Raw genomic sequence first — 21,112 nt, forward strand, 5'->3', positions numbered from 1 at the left:
AAAATGAATTTGCATTTTAACATTTGGGTTTGATGTTAGATATCGAAGATGAGAGGGGGAGAGAAAGCTGCAAAATGAGAGAAAAAGAGGGGGTTACAGATGTACGAAGGGATGGACTCATTCCTCGGATCTTGAGAAGAGAAGTGTGAAAAGGTGAAATCTTGCAGATGTTAAGGTGATACAAAGAGCAACGTGTTTTCTTGACTGTCATGTTAGCGTGTCAGCGGAGCGTCATTCATTTACTGCAACTGATTTTGGAATCTAGGTCAGCGTGGTGAATTAGAAACAATCTGCATCCCTCTGCATGGCTACAGTGCAGCCGTCCAATGAGGATCCATGCACATGCGCTTTCACATGCTCGCAACACCCACGCGTGCAAAACACACTCACACTCACACACACATCAAGCATCAGTATCTCACAAATTCTTAAAGATGTGAGCAAGAGAAATATTAAAGGAATTTGTATTAGCCAGGCTGACAGAAAAAAATGATGTGTGCCTTCAACAAATGAGGGCAGTTTTTTTCATGCAGCAGTTCAGTGCAGGAGAACGATGAGTGTGACACCAGTGTGTGGGAATGAGTGGGATTTGATAGTCTGTGCTTTGTTGTAGAAACACTCTTGGTTAATGATATGCCTCTCTCATCCAGCCTTCCCCTCCCAATTCTGCGAGCGACGAGGAGAGATAACGAGGGAGCAGACAGCCTAAAAAACTTCACACAAAGAGGAGAGGAATCAGCACAACGCACCATCTCGAAAACTTTCTCTTCCCCCGTTAATCTTCAGATCCTTGTTCAAACTTGTTCAAATTCGCCCGCTGATCAAGTAGGGGACAGATGCACTTGTGTAGCTCAAACGTAGGGGGGCACTCTGGAAACAAGTCCAATGTGAATGTTGAATATATAAACGTTCGAGTTTAGCTCAAGGCAGGAAAATCAGCGGGGTGACAGAGACACTTAACTATGAGGAGTGTTGGTTTGAGAATGTGCCTCCTGTTACTCTGCACTTGCCTTGCACCCTACTGTGCATGAGTGTGTGTGAGTTTTATGTGCAAGTATTCATGCATGTACTTGCGACTCAGAGGGACACAGACTCGTCCCTCTCTGGAGCACCATGCTCTGATGGATGTTAATGCGGACTGACGCAGGGGTGTCCCCCGAGGGGGAGAACATGGCCAGCGAGGGAGATGGAGGAAGGGTGTGTGTGTGTATGTGTGTGCTGGAGAGTTAGGAGGTGAGGGGAGGGGGGGATCCGTTCCTCTAATCCTCTCCCTTCTTCACAGAGCAGGAGTGGGGAAGAGGCACTGAACCGCCCAATGAATAAATAAAAGCCTCAGCCCCCGCCTCCCCTCTGCTCCAGCCTGAAGCTCTGCACAGGAGCACTTAAAAGCATTTTAACAAGAGAGTCACTTCATTAAATATGGACTTCCTGTCCGCAAAAACCCTAGAAGGAAAACTCTGGGTGACTTTTTGCATTGTGAAATACGTAGAAGAGTGCAGAGGTGGAGGAAAAGGCGTACAAGGAGGAGGCAAAAGTGAAACTATTACGCAGAAAGACAAAAGCAGAGAAATGTAACAGAGCAGGGAAAGGGATAAGCAAGGCAAGATAACAGAAGCATTGAGCTGGAAATGGACCTTTTATAACCCTCCAAGTTTGTGCTGTTTACACATCAGGACAGTTTCGCATCCATATTTTTAACTTTTTATGTATAAATTTGCATAGTCAAAGGTCTGGCAGCAAATAAATGTCATAAAATCTCTACAGAACAGATGACTGAGACAAAATTGAAGACGATAGACGCTTAGGAATAAAATTTAGCTCAATCACATTCAAAAATTCCACATCTTAAAATCCAGCTGGCACAAATCTGTTTTTTCAGAGATTTAGAGATGTACAAAATGTTCAAATCAGATGTCTGATAGCTTTCTTTGAATTTTTTCAGAAGTCTTCGACTGTTGAAGTTCAGCTCACAGTTGCATTATAAATAAAAGATTTGTTATGAGCAGTTGTGTTCAGAAATCAGCTTTGAAAGAGAATCTAACAGCCCCTGAACCATTTCCCCCCCAGAGATGCTTTGGAAAAAGTCACCAAAGTTCAAGTTAAGTGTGTAGTCTCAGTTTGCGTCAGAGTCATGTCTGAAATAACACAACATACTTTTCAAAGACGCTATTTCTAGAAACTTCCTCGCCAAACCTGTGATTTGGATTTACACCTCATTTAAAGAGAGGCCTTACAGAGACAAATTCAGGAAAAGAAAACCGTCACTTACTATAAAATCCAGGATGTAACTTACATTGGTATTTAAGATATAATCAGTTTTGGGGATGTTCTAAAGGGTAAAAGGTCTGAGTTGCCCTCCTTTGAGGTCACATTACTGTCAATGAAATCCACAACATGCAGTGCCTGTGCAACTGTGTAGCTCTTTCTGTTTTTGCAATCCTGCTAGCTTTGGGTACAGCAGTAGAGAGTAGCATTAGCATTTGAACTTGTAGGGTATGGAAAGACTGTGTGAACACATTAGCCTAGCTTGCATGCGCATTAGCCATGGGACAGACCTGACATCAATGACTAATTCACTGGGACCTACCCCCCTCTGTCTGCTACGTGTTGTCTTAAATTGAGGAGTCTTTTAAATTAAACTAGTGCTCCACAGGGCTTATGTACCCAGCATGCTTTGTGCAGTGGAGCTGCTGCTTGCTTCCTTGATTGACATCCTCTGGATAGTATACCACAGCCAGATAAAATACATCTCTCCATATTTGAACAGCGCACTTTAAAATGCAATTCTTGTACACTTACTACTTTAAAGTACAAATGTTTGATTGCATGTTTAAAAAATGTACACTCTTTAGTTCTCGATATCAAGTGCACTTAAATAAATGTAGGTGGTCTTAGAATTTTAAACACTTTCAGCTCACATAAAAGTGAACACTTTAAAGGGCACCCTGAATGAAACAGCTTATGAAAAGTTCTCACTCCTAAATAAACTTGAAATAAACACCTTTAATTCTGTTGAAACAGACTTGGACTTAACACTTTCTATGTACTTGAAAGTAAGCATCATGGTATCTCAAAGTGCACACTTACATATGATTAAGCATACTTGAAAGTAAGTACTTCTCGAAAGTTAACACTTAAAAGTGCACTTGAAATTAAACGTCTCTGAGTGGACTTACTGTGTACTCTACAAAAAGTATTACTTAAAAGTAGAACTTACGAGTTGGAAATGAATTGTTTTTATTGTACTCTTTGATTGAACATTTGTCTATGGATTTATAGGTAAGATCTTTTTGGTGATCTTGAAAGTGAATACTTGTGAGTGTGCACATTAAAATATGCATACTTTAAACACTTAAAAGGTTGCCAAACTGCATGTTTGAAGTGCACTTGAAAAAAACACACTTAAAAGTACTCACTCTTAAGTGGTCTGTTGTTTGAAAATGAAGACTTTTAAAAACACTTTCGGTGTACACTTCATCTTAATCTTTTCAGGGAATTTTATACTTTAAAATCCATTTTTAGTGTTTAGTTTTTCTTGTATAAAAACTAAACCGCAAGCAGTCCAGTCAGCAATTTATGTTTCTAAATGCTGGAATAAAGGAAACCTAAAATCTTTATGTCACATCTGCTCTAGATTTTATCACCTGGCTTCTGAGTACGAATGAAATCTGTCATGTAGCATGTTGTCTTTAGTCCTTCTGTAAGAATACCCATCTGATTCTGTTAAAGGTAAACAATCATCACGTTGCTGATTGCTGATAGAGAAATAAAAGCTTCATCTTGTTCTCTTTGGAAGCATTGCACTGTCTCTAGATTCTCTTCTATTTTTCCCATCATTGTGTCTCAACTGTTCATTTGCTTAGCCCTGTTAGCTCTCACCTGTGCCTGGCTAGTTTCACCCGTGTGATCAGCTCCAGCGTTGTGTGTTTATGTTTCCTGATCATTTTCACACACACAGCTGATAGCTATATGTGATACGAGCTATTTGTAACTTTGACTGCATTTTTTAAAAATCTCATGGCCTCAACACAAAGGTGTTCTCTCTCATACACTCTTACAGTAAAACTATTTTACTATAACCAGCAATAAAATTACTCAGTCATCTGAAAATCACTGAAAACACAGATGAAACAGCCTGTTTCTAAAACTTATACATGCTTGACTGGGGGCTTGATTCACAATGATCAGGGTGTTGAGACTGAGCATGTTAACGATCTAAGAAACATCAGGTCACAGTCCAAACAGTGATTATTCAATCATTGTTTATTCCCTTTTAGAGTGCAATATTTGCTCTGATTCTTGTAAGATTAGATTAGGAAGTCATCAGCATGCAGGGTAACTGGATACATTACCTGCTTCAAAACCCTTTATCCATCATCTGACAGAAATGTTTGTGGATGTCACTACATAGACTAAAAAAATGAAAACACCTAAATATACAACCCTGAAATAACAATAAGCTTACTCTATAGTCTCTCAAAAATAATGTTGAAATTCTTCAATGCAGAATCTTCCTTGTATCAAAACTGACAAAAGCCTTTTCTTTCTTCTGCCCACACCACAGTTCTGTTACCAATTGAACTGCCAGCAATCAGAAGAAGACGAGTTAAAACATTAGAAAATATTAAGAATTGCTTAATTGTTGCGTAAAAAGTTGAATTTGTTTGAAGCAATGTTCTACTTTTTTGTGCTCTCCACACTTTGCACTAGCCCTATGTACACAAAAAAAGCCTCAATGCTAAAAATACTGAGGACATTGTTTAGAGGTGACGAGCTACTTGAGGTTTTCACTGAAAACAAAAAGTGAAATCAGTTTCAGGCTGCGGTTTGATTTAGAGATGTCAAACTAATGGTGCAGATTTTTTTTAATTTTCCTTAATCAAAAAATTCATCTTGAAATAATTTTTATCTCGTCACTGCAAAACATGCACACAAATCAAAATTATGTGTTGAAGTTAGGGATGGGTACTTTTCACATTTCAAAAGATATGGTACCAATACCTGGTACCTGGCAATTGGTACAAATACTCAGGGGTACCAATTTTGGGTACTTTTTGTGTTTATGTGGTAAAAAATATCATTTTTTTAAATAATAAAATATAGTTTTTTCAATTCAACATATTTGTTGTTCCTTATATAACCTTGCAATGCTGTGTTGCTATGTTTTGATTTTACGTAAATCGGTACACTGTACTTATGACAGAGTTTGGTCAGTACCTATAAAAGTACTTAATTTGGTACCCATCCCTAGTTGAAGCACTATAAATAGTCATTTAAAGCATTAACTAACAATGATAGTTAAATAAGAACATTTAAATTTTTGATCTTTTCATTCAGATGTTTATTTTGGAAGGATAACGCGATTTAAACTTTTTAAATTCCCTTTGAACCTGAACGCCCCTTGTTAGCGTGTTTTGCTAACAACTGGCTCATGAGGAGTGCAATGCCTAATAAAAATAGAGAGACTGCAAATTCTATGAATTAAGTTCCAGACAAAAGAAAACATAAGATTAAACATTTTAACCCCTCTGTGCAAAGTTTAGTGTACCCACTCAGTCGTGTTTTAGGCTTTATAGTTTCTGAGCTTGTTCCCCTCTTTTTGTCTTCTTTTCACATCTGGTAACTGGTCAGCTGTTTAATTTCAATCCAAGATTGTGAGCTCTCCAAACAAAATGAGTGAAAATCTCAAAAATATCTCCCACATTGATAACCAGAGTTCTCAGGACGTAATATATCCAGTGAATTGATCTGATGTGTAAGTTTGTTGTAAATTATTTAAGACTGCTAAGTTATAAAATGTTTTTAGAGGATCATTCTGCGTTTAGGAGCACACGTCTCATCTGTGGATTAAACTCGTACACTTGTGCTGTTCACTTAAACATCGTCAGTTGACTTAAAACAGCAGAGGGCTGCTGCACCTTTAAGGGGGGCCAAAGCAACTCCAAAGTGGGTCAGAGTAAAAATATCTTCAACAATTATTCATGTTACCCCGCCTATCTCTACCATACCTCCACCCTGTGAAAAGTCTGCATAGCGCTGCAGTGAGGGGAAACAAAATGGAGAGCAAAAAGATACGAATGGAGGGGAACCATGGCGGAGAGGAAGAGGTTAGAGTTAAAAGAGAAGAGCGTGTGTACATTGTTGACTTATTCCAGCTTGGCTCATGATGACGTGTGGGTGCAATGTGCAGTGCACTGAGTACATTGTGTAACGCGTGCTGTGCAAACACTTACTTTGATGCTTGATGAAATTTTTATTTTGAACGTTTGCTCCTTCTTAGAAAGCAAGCCTCCCACCAAACACCAACACTTGTTCCCATCATTACATGTGACTGCCAAAACCGGCTGAATTAAACATCCACTTCCCCCATCTACATCTATCTCATGTAACTTTTCAGTCTCTTGTAAGATGAAGCAAAGGTTTTCGAAAAGGGGGACTTTGTGGAGTCCCTCTGATTGGACAGAAACAGTGAATGCTTGTCTTGTGATTTATGACAGTGGTGGGATTTCAGACTTCAAGTTGGCCACTTAAGGTTGAATGAGTGCAAGGGAAGGGTTTGTTTTGTTGTTTTGTGAGTGCCTGTGTGAAAAGCATCATGATTGGAGCGATGAATAAGATAAAGGGTTGTGATTGGCTGCAAAGAAAAACTAGATTCCAGTGCAGCAGAGGGGCTGTCATGGCTGCCAGGTCCCTGTAGGTCTGCACTGTAAATCCACACATTAATCAGAGCCGGCAGGGAGAGATCAAAGGAGCCTGTTCCATCTTTACTCAGAGCAGCGCTTTGATGTGTGTGTGTGTATGTGTGTCTCTCTCTCTCTCTATGTGTGTGTGCATGAGACTGTGTGTGTAAGAGACAACAGCAGGGCCTGAAAATGAGGATATAAGAGTGCCCCTAAAGAGAATAACACTCATTTTGAACACTGTTGAGCCAAAAATATGCACAATACTAAAGCCCTTGAATAATTCTGTTTCGTTCCTCTGCATCCACAGAAAAAACTGCAGGTTAACACCTCACCTTGTCATTTCAACAAAGCAAGTGTACATGTGCAGCTACATGTTTGCATGCATGGAGTTACGCACACTTGTGTTCCTATACACATGTATTGTTCCTGTCAAATCTGACAGCCCACTACATCCTCCGCAATACAAAATACTTTTCTGCCCCATCGTGGTCGTCCTCTGTCACTGCAATGCCAGCTTTTCCTCTCAGCACACACACACACACACACACACACACACACACACACACTCACAGCTGAATGCTGTATGCCACCATTGTACAGGCAACCGAGCAGTGCAGTTGCCATGGTGACGTAGAGCTGCAGCACAGGCTTTAAAAGCATCATGTATTATTAGTTGGTGTGTTGACACTTTTGCTTTTTCTTCCATTTCTCTGTGAATCAGAGGCTTTTAGTGCTCGCTCCTCCAGGAAGAAGGTGACGACTCAGTGCAGTGCTGACATATGAACACTAGGGGATGTGATCCCAGAGGACAGCAGACTAAAATTGAACCATTATCACCTGCACTGAGATTTTTTTTCTTCTTCTTCTGTGGATCAATAGTTTACATGATTCAGCTTTTTTTTTTATAGCAGTCTCTCAAACACTGAAGCTTTTTCCTTTTTTATGCACCTGTTTGGAGAATAACTTCAGTTATGGTGCCTTAATAAATGTACATTATTTTTTTTCAATAAAGCTATTAATATTTTAAAAAGTTAACATACAAAAACTCTTATTCATTTACTGATGTAAATTATGCAGGTTGGTAATTTGTTTTACAAGTAGATTTGTAAAATCATGGGCTTCCCCGCCATCTACTGGTCAAAGTATTGCACTTCATCATGAGCCTGTGAAAGTGAAAGTTTTTTTATTTGATAAAAAAATGAACTTGAAGATGTCTTAGGTTGTGTTTCGGAAAAAAAGTTAAACTAATTCTTCTATTGTTTTATGTCACGATTTCATTTAGCAGATGATTTTATGCAGTGACATTCATCTGAGAGACGGTTCAACACCATCAGAGATCTAGAGAAGAGGGAACATGTCAGCTTTTCTACAGCAAGAACAGTAAGTGCGAAGAAAAGTGCTTGATGCTTAATTGGGCAGGTGGGACAAAAGGTAATGTTTGCATCACTTACAGAAACAACAGGATTTTTTTATCATCTGTAACTCTCGTCTGTAACTCTCTCAGATGTAAAGGGACTCTGTGGATCATGTACATCTGTAACTCATTCAGAGGAGAAGCTGAAGTGTGTAGGAGTTCATGAAATAGCTGGGCTTAAGCTTTGTCTTAAAGAAAGAAAGAGGCTCAGTGGATTGAATCGAGTTGGATGATTCATTGCAGACTCTTGGGACTTAACAATCTTGTGACTTATAGACCTGTTGTGCAGTGAGTACCAGTGTCATCTATTGGCAAAGTATACCAGCTGGGAGGGAGTGTAGACCTGGAGGAGGAACTACAGGTTGGCAGGAGCTGTTTCTGTTATTGTTTTGTAAACAGATAGGAGGCTTGTGAATTTGATTAAACCGGTAAATTAAAGCTTGTTTAAAGAAATCAACAGTGAAGTGACATGCAGTTGAGGACTGTTGGTTGATGTGTTGGTGTGGAGGAGGAGTTGCAGTAGTTGATTTGTAATAGTGTAAAGTTGCATGCTCTGTCTAATGCAAGGGTCTTCAACCTGCATCTCTGGAGCCTCATGCGGCTCTTTGACTCCTTTACAGTGGCTCCTTGTAGCTTTGAAAAAATATATATTATTGAAATAGAGAATTTTTATTTTTCTTACAGAGGGTATTGATGAGTAAAGACATTGACACTAAATAAAATCAAGCATTACCATTCTGTTGATCCTCATTTTTTTAATATTTCAAATTTTGAAAAAAAATAAAATAAAATCCGAATTTATGGAGGATTTCACAAAATTTTTGCAAATTATTCTAATTCCAAATTTTAATTTATTTTAAAAGTTAAGCAAATTTTCAAAATAACATATTTTTTAAAACTTTTTTGGAATTTTTTTAAATTATGAAATTTTTGTAATCTTTGCAATTTTTAAAAAAATTTAATCAAAAATATTTTCAAGGTGTTAAAAAAGAATGCAATTTATTGAAATTTATGATATTTAATTTTTTTCTCCTATTTAAAAAAAATTGCAAATTTGATAAAAATATTTTAAAAAATGAATTAGACATCAAGTGTACAACATTATAAACAAAAAAAAATGTTTCAATAACTATTTAATGGATAAAGATTTTTCTTCACTTTTTTTGTCTTTTTTGTGAAGATAAAGTAGATTTTGTGGCTCCCAAATGACCTCAGTCCAGGTGAGCTGAGGCAAAGTGGCTCTCATGAAAGTAAAGGTTGCAGACCCCTGGTCTAATGTATATAAGGTGAACTGCTGTGACTGAGCTATCAAGCCCACATGAACCCAAAATTTTAACTGGTCCCCAGTTATGGCACCCATGTTCCAGATTTATCGGACATACGTTTGGTTGAACCAAGTCAAAAACTGATATGTAGTTGTATTAAGGAACTAACTTAAGGGGTTGTTCCCTTATTCATATGGAGACATGATTAAGGCATTAGGACATTCAGGATGAGACAGTTGTGTCATCTGGTAGAAACAACACGAAGAGCTGGGGTTTGTATGCATAACAATAGTATGAGGAACCACAGGGATGGATGATTGCATCAAGTAAAGTTGTTTTTATCTACAAGAGAAGAGGACCGAGTTGTGGCCCTTGAGGCACCCCAGTTAGAAAGCATCTCAGTTAGGTCACTCAAAAAGAAAACCCTATTAGTTTCAGCTGAGATAGGATATTTAGTTTTGGAGCTAGTTTGAAGTACTCTGTATTTTCAGTGTGAACATTGTGGCAGGTTGCAGGGTTAGTGTAGATAATAAAATCAATCATGGCTGAACTCTGTTTTAGTTTCACAGTCTTGGTTTGTGCTCTGCTAGATCACTGTCATATGGTTATATCTAAGAGGTAAGAGAATCCCATTCATAGTGACGTCTCTCGCTTTGTACTAATGAAACAAAACCTGAGAATGACCTTGCTTTCATTGTTGTCTTGAGATATAAAAGCATGTTTTTCTTCTCTTTAATTTTACCTTGAAAACATCAGCCTCGTTTCCCAACGAGGCCATGTGGTTTTTCACACCTGACTCAGTTTTCTATGTCACTGTCAGGGCTCATTCACAACTGAATTATAACTCAAGACCAGCTTAGTGGGTCAATCAATAATAGATTCTTGATGTGACCTTTTCAGCATGAACACTCCTGTCTGTCTCTCATATGCAATATTTTTTCGTTTAGATGAGTATATTTTCTTTTCATGTGATACAAGTTCTTTTTGAAGTACCTGTTTCAATAAATTGGTTGAAGGTCATTTGAAACATACCTTTTGTAAACACTTGATTTGTTTAAGTGTTGTTTTTGTAACCACCAACTCTCTCAGATATTCAACCCCTTATCCAGTGGCGTGGTAAGACTTTTTTAGGGGGATGGGCAAAAAGAACAATAAGGCACATAAAGTGCATGTTTTTGCCACCCATGAAGGTAGTTTATCATGTTTTAACCAGCCAAGGGGCCAGTTTACGTGTTTTGGCTCCCAAGAAAGCTGGCTCACAAGCAGGCACTTTGGCACATGTTTTCAACAACTGGGCCAAAAGGGGGGAATAACTGCCCCCTCCTTGTATAGAAAATATTGGAATGTGATAAAAATGAATACAAATCATCTTTTTATCAGTACATGAGTCATTAGGGAATCTTCAGCATTAACCATGATTTACAAATCAGTGCAGTGGTCAAGTGTGAATAAGTTCAGGAAATCATGAAATCAAATTTTCACAAAACATTTACTTTCAATTCAAAATAAATCTAATACAGTACGATCATTTGGAGTGAAATATAAATAAGTTATAATGTTAAGTACAGTATTCAGTTTAATTAGGATCCTGTAAAGACTGTAACTGGTTTGATGAGGCAATATGACAATAAGTCAGAGGTGAAAAAGTAAACAACACAGTCAGGATAACAAAAAGGGTCGACAAAAGGGACTCAGTGAAGAAGACACTTGAGACTAAAATATTTTACACAATCTCAAAGACATGAAGATATGCTCATCTAGAAATTAACACATTTGTTTTAAAATAGTTTATAAAGCACAGATTTGGCTATATATAGACATGGATTAGCATACATTGAAACACTGTTTACATACGAGATAAAGTTAAGATAAAAATATATACACTTAGATAAGAAAATATAAAACTTATATACAGAAGTTTTATACAATTTTTTAATGATACATTTATACATTTAAAAAAAAAAGTTAGATTACTTTTTGTCATTGCACATATGCCATACATAAAATGTTAATATACATCACATTTAATTTCAATGGAAGAAGACTTTAACATAGTATGCCTTCCAAAAAATACCAAAAAAACGACAAATTAAATGTCACCTGGTCGTACTGGTAAACTGTCTATTAAGTTAATACATTAATTCTGTTTTTCCACAAGGGGGCGCCATAACCTAAATTTTCCCACGAGTTTTAGAAACGAAAAGTGACTGTGGTATGTCACCACACATCAAGCTTGTTAATGATGTAATGCCCATATTAGACACACGGTGGCAGCCTTGGCTTCAGTATAAAGTTCAACATTGGGACACCTGTTTTTGAGCCTCAGGAAACCTTTTATCTGCAGTAAATGATTTGTTTTCACATTACCTGCTTGGCAGGTAATTTTCTGGATTGTGAAATGGAGTCTTATGAAAACAGGGACTGATTCACTCCCACACTGGCATTCTTGGGTTTACTTAGCAGTGAATTCACTGTGGCTGTTATTTTGACTATTTTTGATAATTCTCACTATGACTGAAGCAAATACTGTTACAACATATCTTACTGTGAAAAGTGTAATAGAAGTAGCAAACAGTGCTTAAAGCTATGTGAAATGATATGTTACCTGCTCAGGTGACATATATCGGGCACCATGCTGATTCTAACACTATGCAGTTGAATGGCATCTCGGGGCATCTCATCTATGACCTTGTCCCGGAACTGCCCAAAGGAGTAAAACTGGAACCAGAGCCTTACTTACACACACACACACACACACACACACACACACACACACACACACACACACACACACACACACACACACACACACACACACACACACACACACACACACAGAGGAAGTCTGTCACTATTATCTTGTGTATCTGTCTGCCACAGATATCCAAAGATAAAAGTAGTTTGGTCAGAAAGAAAGAACCAGACCTTGCAATAGTCCTGCTTCCTTTACTCATCATTTCATCTTTTTGTGTTATAGTGAGACTCCTTTTTATGACAGGTAAGTTCTTCTTTACATATCTGTCTAATGCTGCTGGGCTGATATTTGCTTTGAGCTCTTGTGAATTGCAAACAAAACATCGGGCATCCTCAGTCAAACGTGATCTTGGTTTTTAAAAAAGCTTGAATGTGGTTAAATTTAACAATGGATAGTAGCAGCAGCACGGCCGTGTGTCAGTTTGCGCTGCAATTATCACATTATGATGGAAAGTGGGAGCAGACTTGCGCTCTTCCCGAGTTAATTAAAACGCCCCCCTGATTGGACGGGCTGATAATCCCCGGCGGGCCTCGTGCTCCTACTAACTTGCGAGCAGGGCAGAGCGCGAGTCACAATCTGCCCAAGGCAAGGGAGGGCAAGAAACACGCGCAAGAGGAAAAACCGACCGTGTGAGGGGGGAACACGAACGCTCCGCTTCTCAGCGAGCGCAATTAGACAAGTGCTGTTGAACGTGGGCTATGTACGCAACAAGGGGGGAGCGCAGAGTACAGAGGAGGTGAATGCATGTAGAGGCTCGGCTTCAGACTCACAGCCTCCTTCTTCAAGAGTCACTTCGCTCACAGAGGAAACGAGTGAGGGGGAAGAGGAACTCCTAGAAAACAGCAACTCTTGGAGAGAACTACGTGAGTACCAGCTACAGTTTTCCAAACAAACGATAGGACAGAGAGGGAAGAACTGGAAAGTAGAGTTTTCCTGGAAGAGAAAATGAATGTCAGCGAAGAGAACCTGCTCAAGTCCATCAGCAACGACGCGCTCCTCGACCTGACGCAGCGCTACGGCCAATCAGCCTTCGGGTTCGGCGCTGGCCATGGTGCTGGAAGTCCCGGCCGCTTCCCGCTTACACCAGCCACCGACTTCCTCTCTGGGCAGACCACGAAGTCCAACGAGAGCGGCGGGGAGCACACGAGCGACGACGAGGACGGCTTTGACTCGTTAGAGTCCCGAAAGAGGGGGTCATCGTTTGGGGACGACAAGCCTGGGGGGCCCCTTACTAAAAAGTCCAAGGAGCAGCGCTCCCTGAGGCTCAGCATCAACGCCCGGGAAAGGAGGAGGATGCACGACCTAAACGACGCGCTGGACGGCCTGCGAGCTGTTATCCCGTACGCCCACAGCCCCTCGGTGAGAAAACTCTCCAAAATAGCCACTCTCCTCCTGGCCAAGAACTATATCCTCATGCAGGCTCAGGCTCTGGAGGAGATGAGGCGGCTGGTGGCGTATCTGAACCAGGGACAGACCATAACCTCACCCATCCCCACCGCTCTGGCGCCCTTTGGACAGGCTGCCGTCTACCCGTTCTCGGGCTCTGCGCTCGCCACCTGCGCCGAAAAGTGCAGCACCTACTCCGGGACACCGTCGACCCTCTTCAAACACTGTAACGACAAGCCTTGATCCGGTTTCTTTCTCTTTCCTGAACTTTTGAAACCTTTACTGCACCCATGACGGTCTTTCTCTCTCTTTCCCACTCTAGTTCTTTTTAAATCATTATGTGGAAAATAAGAACAAGTTTAGTCTGATGCATAAACTTTAAGTAAGGTTAAGTAATTCATCTGCAATGTGTCCTCAAGATTTAACTAAAGTCCCATAGAGAAGAAACAGTTTAGGCCTTCTGATAAGTCACTTTGCCGCCCTTGCTCTGCAGGCCATATCCGAATGATCAGTTTTAGTCATCAGCTCTCATCTGTAATCTATGCAACATTCAACAACATGAAAAGTAGAAATGCCAAGTGATGCGAACTAATCTTGACTTTCCGATTAAACTATGAAAGTATCTCCCTTTACGTACTGTACCGATGCTGTGTGGGAAAATAATGTTCTGTTAGGCTGAGTTATTTAGGCTAACGATTTACAAATATGTTGGAAAAGTTTTCAATTATTATTATGATGATTTTGATTTAAGTTACTGCACATCTCACATGATTGTATTGTACAACTGTGAAAACTCCGGCTATACTAACAGTTCTATAACTTACAGCCTATACATTGAAACATTGAAGAAGCGTTCTGGTTGTGTTGCAACATGGATTTCATATATTGTTTATATGTCTTTATAATTAAAACACATATCTATGCTTGGACCCGGGTTGCTTCATTTCAACAAGCAATGCTTCAAACATTGCGCACACATTTTCACTATTTAGGAAACAATTTAACATCGACATTTTCGTATTTAAATTATAAAGTAAATTGAGAGACAATTATTTTGTCGATTATATTTATTTTATAGGATTTAAAGGAAATTATGCAATTGTAATGTAGAACGTACAAAGTTGTGCCTAAAAGGGAGTATGAAATGTCACCAGATATTTTTATTTATTTATTTATTTATTTTACCAGCCGTGAGCAATTAGAGTAAAATCACGCCTCAGAATGCCAGTCACGGTGCAAAAATAGTTTCCATCTCTCACTATCCAAAAAATGAGTTGGCAACTAAGTTCTAAGTTTTGTTGCATGAGAAGCCCGTGACACGCAGAGCCGGCTCTGGACGCGCTCGCAGGGGCTGGTGGGGCCTGTTTGGCACGCAGCAGGGTCGGTGGCGCTGAGGGGAAGGGCGCAAGAGCCGCCCGGGGCACCCAGGACCTGTCTGTGGAGATTTGGGTGATTGCAGGGTTCCTTGGCGGGCTCTTAGACTCTGGACAGCTATTAACACGATTTCAGTTCCTGTCTCACTGCTTCACTTAATTCACAGAGCAGTGCAGGGACAGTTGTGTTTTCAGGTTTTGTTCTGTGGAAAATAAAACAGAGTGTGAAGTGCATGAACAAGGGTGATATTTAAATTCTAGAAAATATTTTTAGAAGTTTGAATACCTTCTGTCAGTGGCCACCTTTTACAGGAAACTTGCTCTACTTCTTCTAGCTCTACATCTGGACTGTCACACTGTTGACTTTGTTGATTAAATTATCTTTTGCATGATCATAAATAAAAAGATTTTCAAAAAGTAAATCTAAACATCTGGCCCCTAAACAGTAACAAATGCTTCTCTCTTTTTTTTAACCATTAAAGGCAGAAACAAGGAGAATGTGATCTATTATCCCCTTCATGGTAATTTAAATTAGGCTGCTTTAACAATGATTTGTCAAACAGGTATGTAAGTATTTACATTTTCTTCATCCAAGCCACACCACCCAGCTTTAATAATAATAATACAAAAACCTGCTTAACTTGAATCAGTTATTTTCAGTCCAACAGGTGCTTTTCCTGTCTCTTCCACCCAACACAAACCCTTCAGATTACAACGCATTTACACCAGACTGGTCTATTTCTGCCAGCCACAGAGTGACTAAGTGATCTACCGCAGTCTCTGTCTCTCTCCCACAATTTAGCTCCTTGTCACAACACCAGGCTACCCCTGGCATCTTAAATTGGCCCTCTGATGACACATGTCTTGTCTGAATGTCCCATGAGACATTCGGGGCAGCAGGGATGAAATGTGACAAATGCCGCTGATGATGTGAGGACTTCGGGGCCTGCGCTCCATCAGTCCTCGTACAGCCTAATTGCCATAAATGAGTGGTTTGCCTTTTTGCAGGGACGGCTGAGTGGTCACTCTCCTTCCTCTGATAGGCCTCTAACATGGAGCTGCTGGACTGTATGTTTGAATATGTCACCTTATTATCTCCATGGTTGTCAGCGGGCATGGTGGCAGTGTGTCACTTTATCTTTGCATTAGGGCAGATTTATAATATTTCTAGTCACATGTTGCTGTTAACTGGCACATTAGCCTGCCAGTGGTTGATACTCTGAACCTTAAACCTCTGATGGTCTTCTTTCTCTGTAGTTGAAGAGTGTGTTAGTTGCTTTTTGATTGTGTTTTTTCCTTTTAAAGTAGAGCCTCTATAGAGTGCTAAGACAACTTCCCTGAAGTGTCACTGTGTGTTTTTTTTATTCTGTGTAACTTGTTGAGTTATTGATGGTTCAAGTCGAATAGAAAATTATATCCTCTCATCTTTATTTGAATAAACAATTAATGCCAGTTTGGTGTTTGTTAAATGCAACTAGTCAGAAGCTTTGGTTGTATCGTATCTTGAATCAAACACACAATGAGAAATACACTAAACAAACATAAAGAGAATGAGATGAAGCGCTGCAGTTAGAATTGAACAAACAGCAAACAGTTCAATGCCTCAGTGTGCCCTGGGCATGCCCCCGCACAAAGTCTGCTGTGTGTGTCAGGGTATAAAACAACAAAACACAACACAATCGAACCTGTCAGGGAAAAAGAAAAAACTTGAAGGGTACAATATTTGAGTGTCTTCAATTTACTTTTAAAAACAATTACACCTAATCTCATTAAGTCATAAATATATAAATGTGTTGTTTTTATGGAGGATATTTTGACAAGCAGTATCACTGTCTGCATCTGACAAACACGACTTTAACAGCACTTAGTGGAAAGATTACAGCAAATTGCACTTAAAACAAGACTAATAAAAAACACGGCACTTAAAACAGCAGGAAAAGTTGTTTTTAAGCCTTCACTCTTTTTGTAGCTTAAAAAGCAGTAAATTTTATCATTTTCTGACTCATCACAGAGAAGTTTAAACACACATTAGCACATCACTAAATGTGACTGATGGAGATTTTTTTTGTCCTACGAGGCATTTTTTTTTGTTAAGTGAATCCTTTTCCAAGTTATTTGCAATCAGACTTGTCTCTTCTACTTAACACGAGTGGGTAATTGCTAATTGGAGAAATAGTCCATGCTTATATCTGTCTTGTTTCATGCGTCATTTATCACATTTAAGAACTTAAACGCCATTATTGGTAGAGTAGAGGGGTTGAAGTGTTACATGATGACTACTAGATTCACTCTCAGTGAGATAATGTGAAATGATTCAGAGGTTGTCATAGAACTTAAATGAATTGACCTCTCACTGCTTCAACTTATCTATTGTCTTCCAACAGTTTTTTACCGCAGCCATGGCACTACGACTCTCCCGACAGCCCAGTGTGGTGCAGCAGTACGGACAGACTGTGTGATGTCTGTAAACATTTGTGTTTGCTCTCAGCGGGATAGAAAGGGAGTGATTTCATTAGCATGGCTCGGAGCTTTGAGGTATGTTTGTGTGCTTTTCTTCCAACCCGATGGTATGGTACTAAAACCATATGCCCTTAAGTGCGTACCTCTGCCTAATGCATGTGACAGCGCTGTTTTCTCTAATTAAGTTCTCTCTATGTGTCTGATGCACATTGCTGCACTCAACCTCACACACACACAAACACACACACACATGTAAAAGCCTGCACACAGACTGTAGCTAACAACAGGGGCCTGGGAGGAAAACGAGCATGCTTCAGCTTTGATTATGCTTACAGTGGAGGACAGAGGGGGTTTAAAAAAACATTAGATCTGTTTTGTATTATTAGCATTTGCGACCAGAAGCTTGGTTTATCTTAAGAGGCCGAGCGGAGGACAAGATTTAGTTGTCACAGTCATGAGAAAATGTGTGCCAAGGTGAGGAAAAGCAAACATTTAAACAAGTGAGTGTCTTGGATGTGTGTGTGGAGGTAGAAAAGGAGCTAAAAGAAGAGCAGCGAGGAAAAAAAAAGGTGCTAGTGCCTCAGTGTTTATGTGCCGGTGGTTGCACTGTAAGCGCCAATCCCCCATGGACCCCCTAACTTCTTAGATCCACCATGACATCACACTCCCTCGTCCCTCCCAGCCCCGCCTTGTCGAAAGCGATGAGCGGGTGAGTCAGTTGGTTCCGAGGAGCCATGTGATTCGGGGCGACGTTGCTGCAAGTGCAGCAGGATGGGCCAGGGCCTTTTTCTTTCGTTAATCAGACGTCCAAAACAGGGGGGCTGAAAGCGGGAGAAGGGGGATGTCTGCTTGTATGTCTGTGTGTGGTTTTTTTTTGCACTCATGTGGCTGCAAAGCCTCGAAATGTGGCAGTCAGGCAAAGCGTTTTGCCTATCGCCACAAGGCACCTGACACCACGCATGGTGGACCCAGACAGTGTGGTAAGGGCCAAATTGGGCCTGGTGGGAGGACGCGGAGGTGGAGGAGGGAGAAGCAGAGCTGGATGACAACAGCCGAGGTTGCTGTTGAACAAGACGTCTTATTCAGTGATTCAGTGGCTCTCCAGCTTTCATAGGTGCTCTTTGGAAGCAGCCTCACTGGAGATTGATCTCATGACGTCTCATTTTTGTTGGAAGACTTCCCCTCCACTTTCTAAAAACCCTTCTTCCCCTCCTCTTTTCTCCTCCTTACACGCCTCCATGTTCCTCCCTCCCCCCTTTTTCCGAACACTGCACTCATCACTCTCACTCTTTCGCTTTTAGCTTGTTGTCTTGACTGAGGATCCGAGCTGACAAACGGGGGCATCCGTTACTGTAGCACTGCCTAATCTCTGTAATGGCCCCCACAGATACAGGACTGGTGGTGAGCAAACGCACACACACAGACAGAGGCACACACAAACACACCTCAACTCACTGGACAAGTGTACATGCAAAGCCCCGAGGTCAACAATCAACTCTGTGTTCAGCCCTCAGTACATACTCCTTCACTCAAAAGTAGGCTGCACTCTGGATCGCTTCCTCACTCGCTGTCTTTCATATACACACACACTAACACACACACACACACACACACACACATGGCCCAGCACCCGTCTCCCTGTTCAGTACCAGCTGAGGAGCACCGTGCTTTTGTGGGGAGCAGGGGGAGCTCGTTATCCTCATTAATTAATGACAAAAGCGATGTAATTGGCCATCCATAATCCTCCATGCGGAGAAGGTGTGACAGGCAGGGCCAGGACGTCGGCTGCGGCGGGGAGCAACTCATAAACACACACAGAGAAAATGAAGACACAGATCATCCTTTTTGTGTGTGTGTGTAGCTAATGATGCACTTAGCGGGCCTGGCTTGTAATGACAAAGTGCTGCTAAAGGTTGTGAGTGTTAAACCGGTCGTATTGAATGCTTTGGATTGACTCCACAGAGACGGAGAACAATTCAAAGTATGTCTCTTGATTTTCTCATTTTTATCCTATTTTGGCATTTGAGCCTGCAACATGCTGTACCCCCCTTTCCAAATGAAAAGACAAGATTAATGGCGCTTCCTGTCGCCGACGATCTCGTGCTAGCCTAATTAAAACCATTGGAACATGCGCCTGGCCAAGGATCAGTGGCTTTTAATGAGGAGCTTGTAGGCTGATTTGGGCCTCATTTTCTGCTTAATAAGGCCGGTTTAAAAAGTAATTTTGGTGGGATGTGACTCCTTTAAACCTGCTCATTATCAATGATAGCGCTTCACTTAAGTACTTCAGGAAACGCTGTGTTTAATTAATATTGTGCCGGGCGCCTGGATTAGCTGACAGGCTGCAATGGTGCGAGCGCAAGCGAGTGAGCAAGGGAGCTAAAATTGATGAAGAACTTTCAAGGGCACTGATTTCATTAAGCAGCTTCATTACGGCCCAAATAACTCTTCATGTCATTTCGATGCTTCAGTCCCTCTCAACACACACACACACACACACACACAGGCACACAAAATAATCCTGTGATGACTGAGGAAGCCGCACCAAGGTTTTTTACATTTTACGTGGAAGTTAAACAATAAAAATTCCAGCTCCAGGTGTTCATCTGATGACACCTCGTCCTCTTCCTGACAACATGTTTTTCTACTTCCTCTTTGTGTGATGCTAATGCAAGCTACATGCATGTTTGTGCAATGTGTTTGCTGTTTCTCATTCTCATCATCTTCCACAGCTTTTTCTTTCATAAACAGAGCTTTTAAGGTCAAGCAGTTTAAAGGCTTGAGAGTGACTGTAACAACTTTCACTGGTCGATCCTGACACTCACACAACAACGAAGCAACAAATGCTCTTACGGCCTCTTCATCCCATTGTGATAATCTTCTTAGCCCCACGTCTCCACTGTTCAATATGTATAGAGCTGGACTTGAGGGGCTTTAAGAGTTCTGCAGTCTTGTTTCTCTCCGGCTTTTCCTCTCTCCAGGACCAATTACCACACAAACAGTTTGAGCACTTTGCTGAATGACACGAGGCTTCTTTGATGCTCCCCGATGAGGTTTAGTGTTTATCAGTCCATCTCGGCCATCCAGCAGGTGATTATTTCCAATCCATTTATGTTACCTTGTCGTATATAATCTGTTTTGGTTATGATGGATTGTGCCATGATGCTTCCCATAGTTCAAAACAACTGAGAGTGTCTTTTAGAGCAAAACAAGACCAGAGGTTTGTTAACGTGTATTGATAATGAACTGTTTTGCATTCACCATGTACAGTTGTGAGTTCAATCCCCAGCCACTCCTGTTCACATGTTTAGACGTCCTTTTTAAAGATGATAAACCCTCAAGTTGCTCCCAACACTGCCTTACGTAACAGCTTGTTGCCACCAGTTTTTTTGTGGGTTAGATATGAATTGAATGGTGCTGTTGATAAAAACCAACCTTTTACCTTTTTTCTACGTCAGTTTTTATCATTTACTGGTGAAGTTTTGTCCCTACTTAAAAAATATAAACAACACTTTTATAATACTAGATATTTCACATTAAACCACAGATGTCATCATTAAATAATCCAAAGGAGAACATTCAAGGATCACATTGTTTTTTGGATTTATCATCCTGAAACCATGAATGTTCAGACAGTATTTTTTGCCTTATTATCTTGTGATGTTTTATTGTATACAAGAAAACTTAAGCCTGCTGTTGAGATAAGATTCAACTTTATTGTCATTACGCATATGCAATGAAAGAGTAAAATCAGGTTTGACATCTCACCAAAAGTG

General features: G+C 40.4%; 1 protein-coding gene and 1 long non-coding RNA gene across 4 annotated transcripts in view; both read left to right on the forward strand.

Annotated features, from left to right (window-relative positions):
• LOC141799991 (uncharacterized) overlaps nt 1-21,112 on the forward strand; it is a 51,503-nt gene that overhangs the window by 15,452 nt on the left and 14,939 nt on the right. Inside the window, exons 2-3 of one of the 3 annotated variants that reach the window (XR_012599278.1) lie at nt 7,966-8,063; nt 17,261-17,405. This is a non-coding gene — a long non-coding RNA (uncharacterized LOC141799991). Of the gene's footprint in view, nt 1-7,965; nt 8,064-17,260; nt 17,406-21,112 lie in introns of those variants that run through there. The other 2 variants (XR_012599279.1, XR_012599280.1) reach the window with 2 other exon arrangements.
• Nucleotides 12,679-14,432, forward strand: bhlhe23 (basic helix-loop-helix family, member e23). Its single transcript, XM_074681807.1, has one exon. It carries the CDS (start codon nt 13,063-13,065, stop codon nt 13,744-13,746), a length of 684 nt encoding a protein of 227 aa, XP_074537908.1. The 5' UTR covers nt 12,679-13,062; the 3' UTR covers nt 13,747-14,432.

This window comes from Halichoeres trimaculatus, unplaced genomic scaffold (assembly GCF_033239565.1).
Source record: "Halichoeres trimaculatus isolate MK-OKI-2021-1 unplaced genomic scaffold, fHalTri1.1 fHalTri1_scaffold_11, whole genome shotgun sequence".
Taxonomy (NCBI): Eukaryota; Metazoa; Chordata; class Actinopteri; order Labriformes; family Labridae; genus Halichoeres; species Halichoeres trimaculatus.

What these genes read in the sequence shown, in the direction of transcription:
- bhlhe23 (XM_074681807.1), top strand. Translation starts at nt 13,063, where the DNA reads ATGAATGTCAGCGAAGAGAACCTGCTCAAGTCCATCAGCAACGACGCG.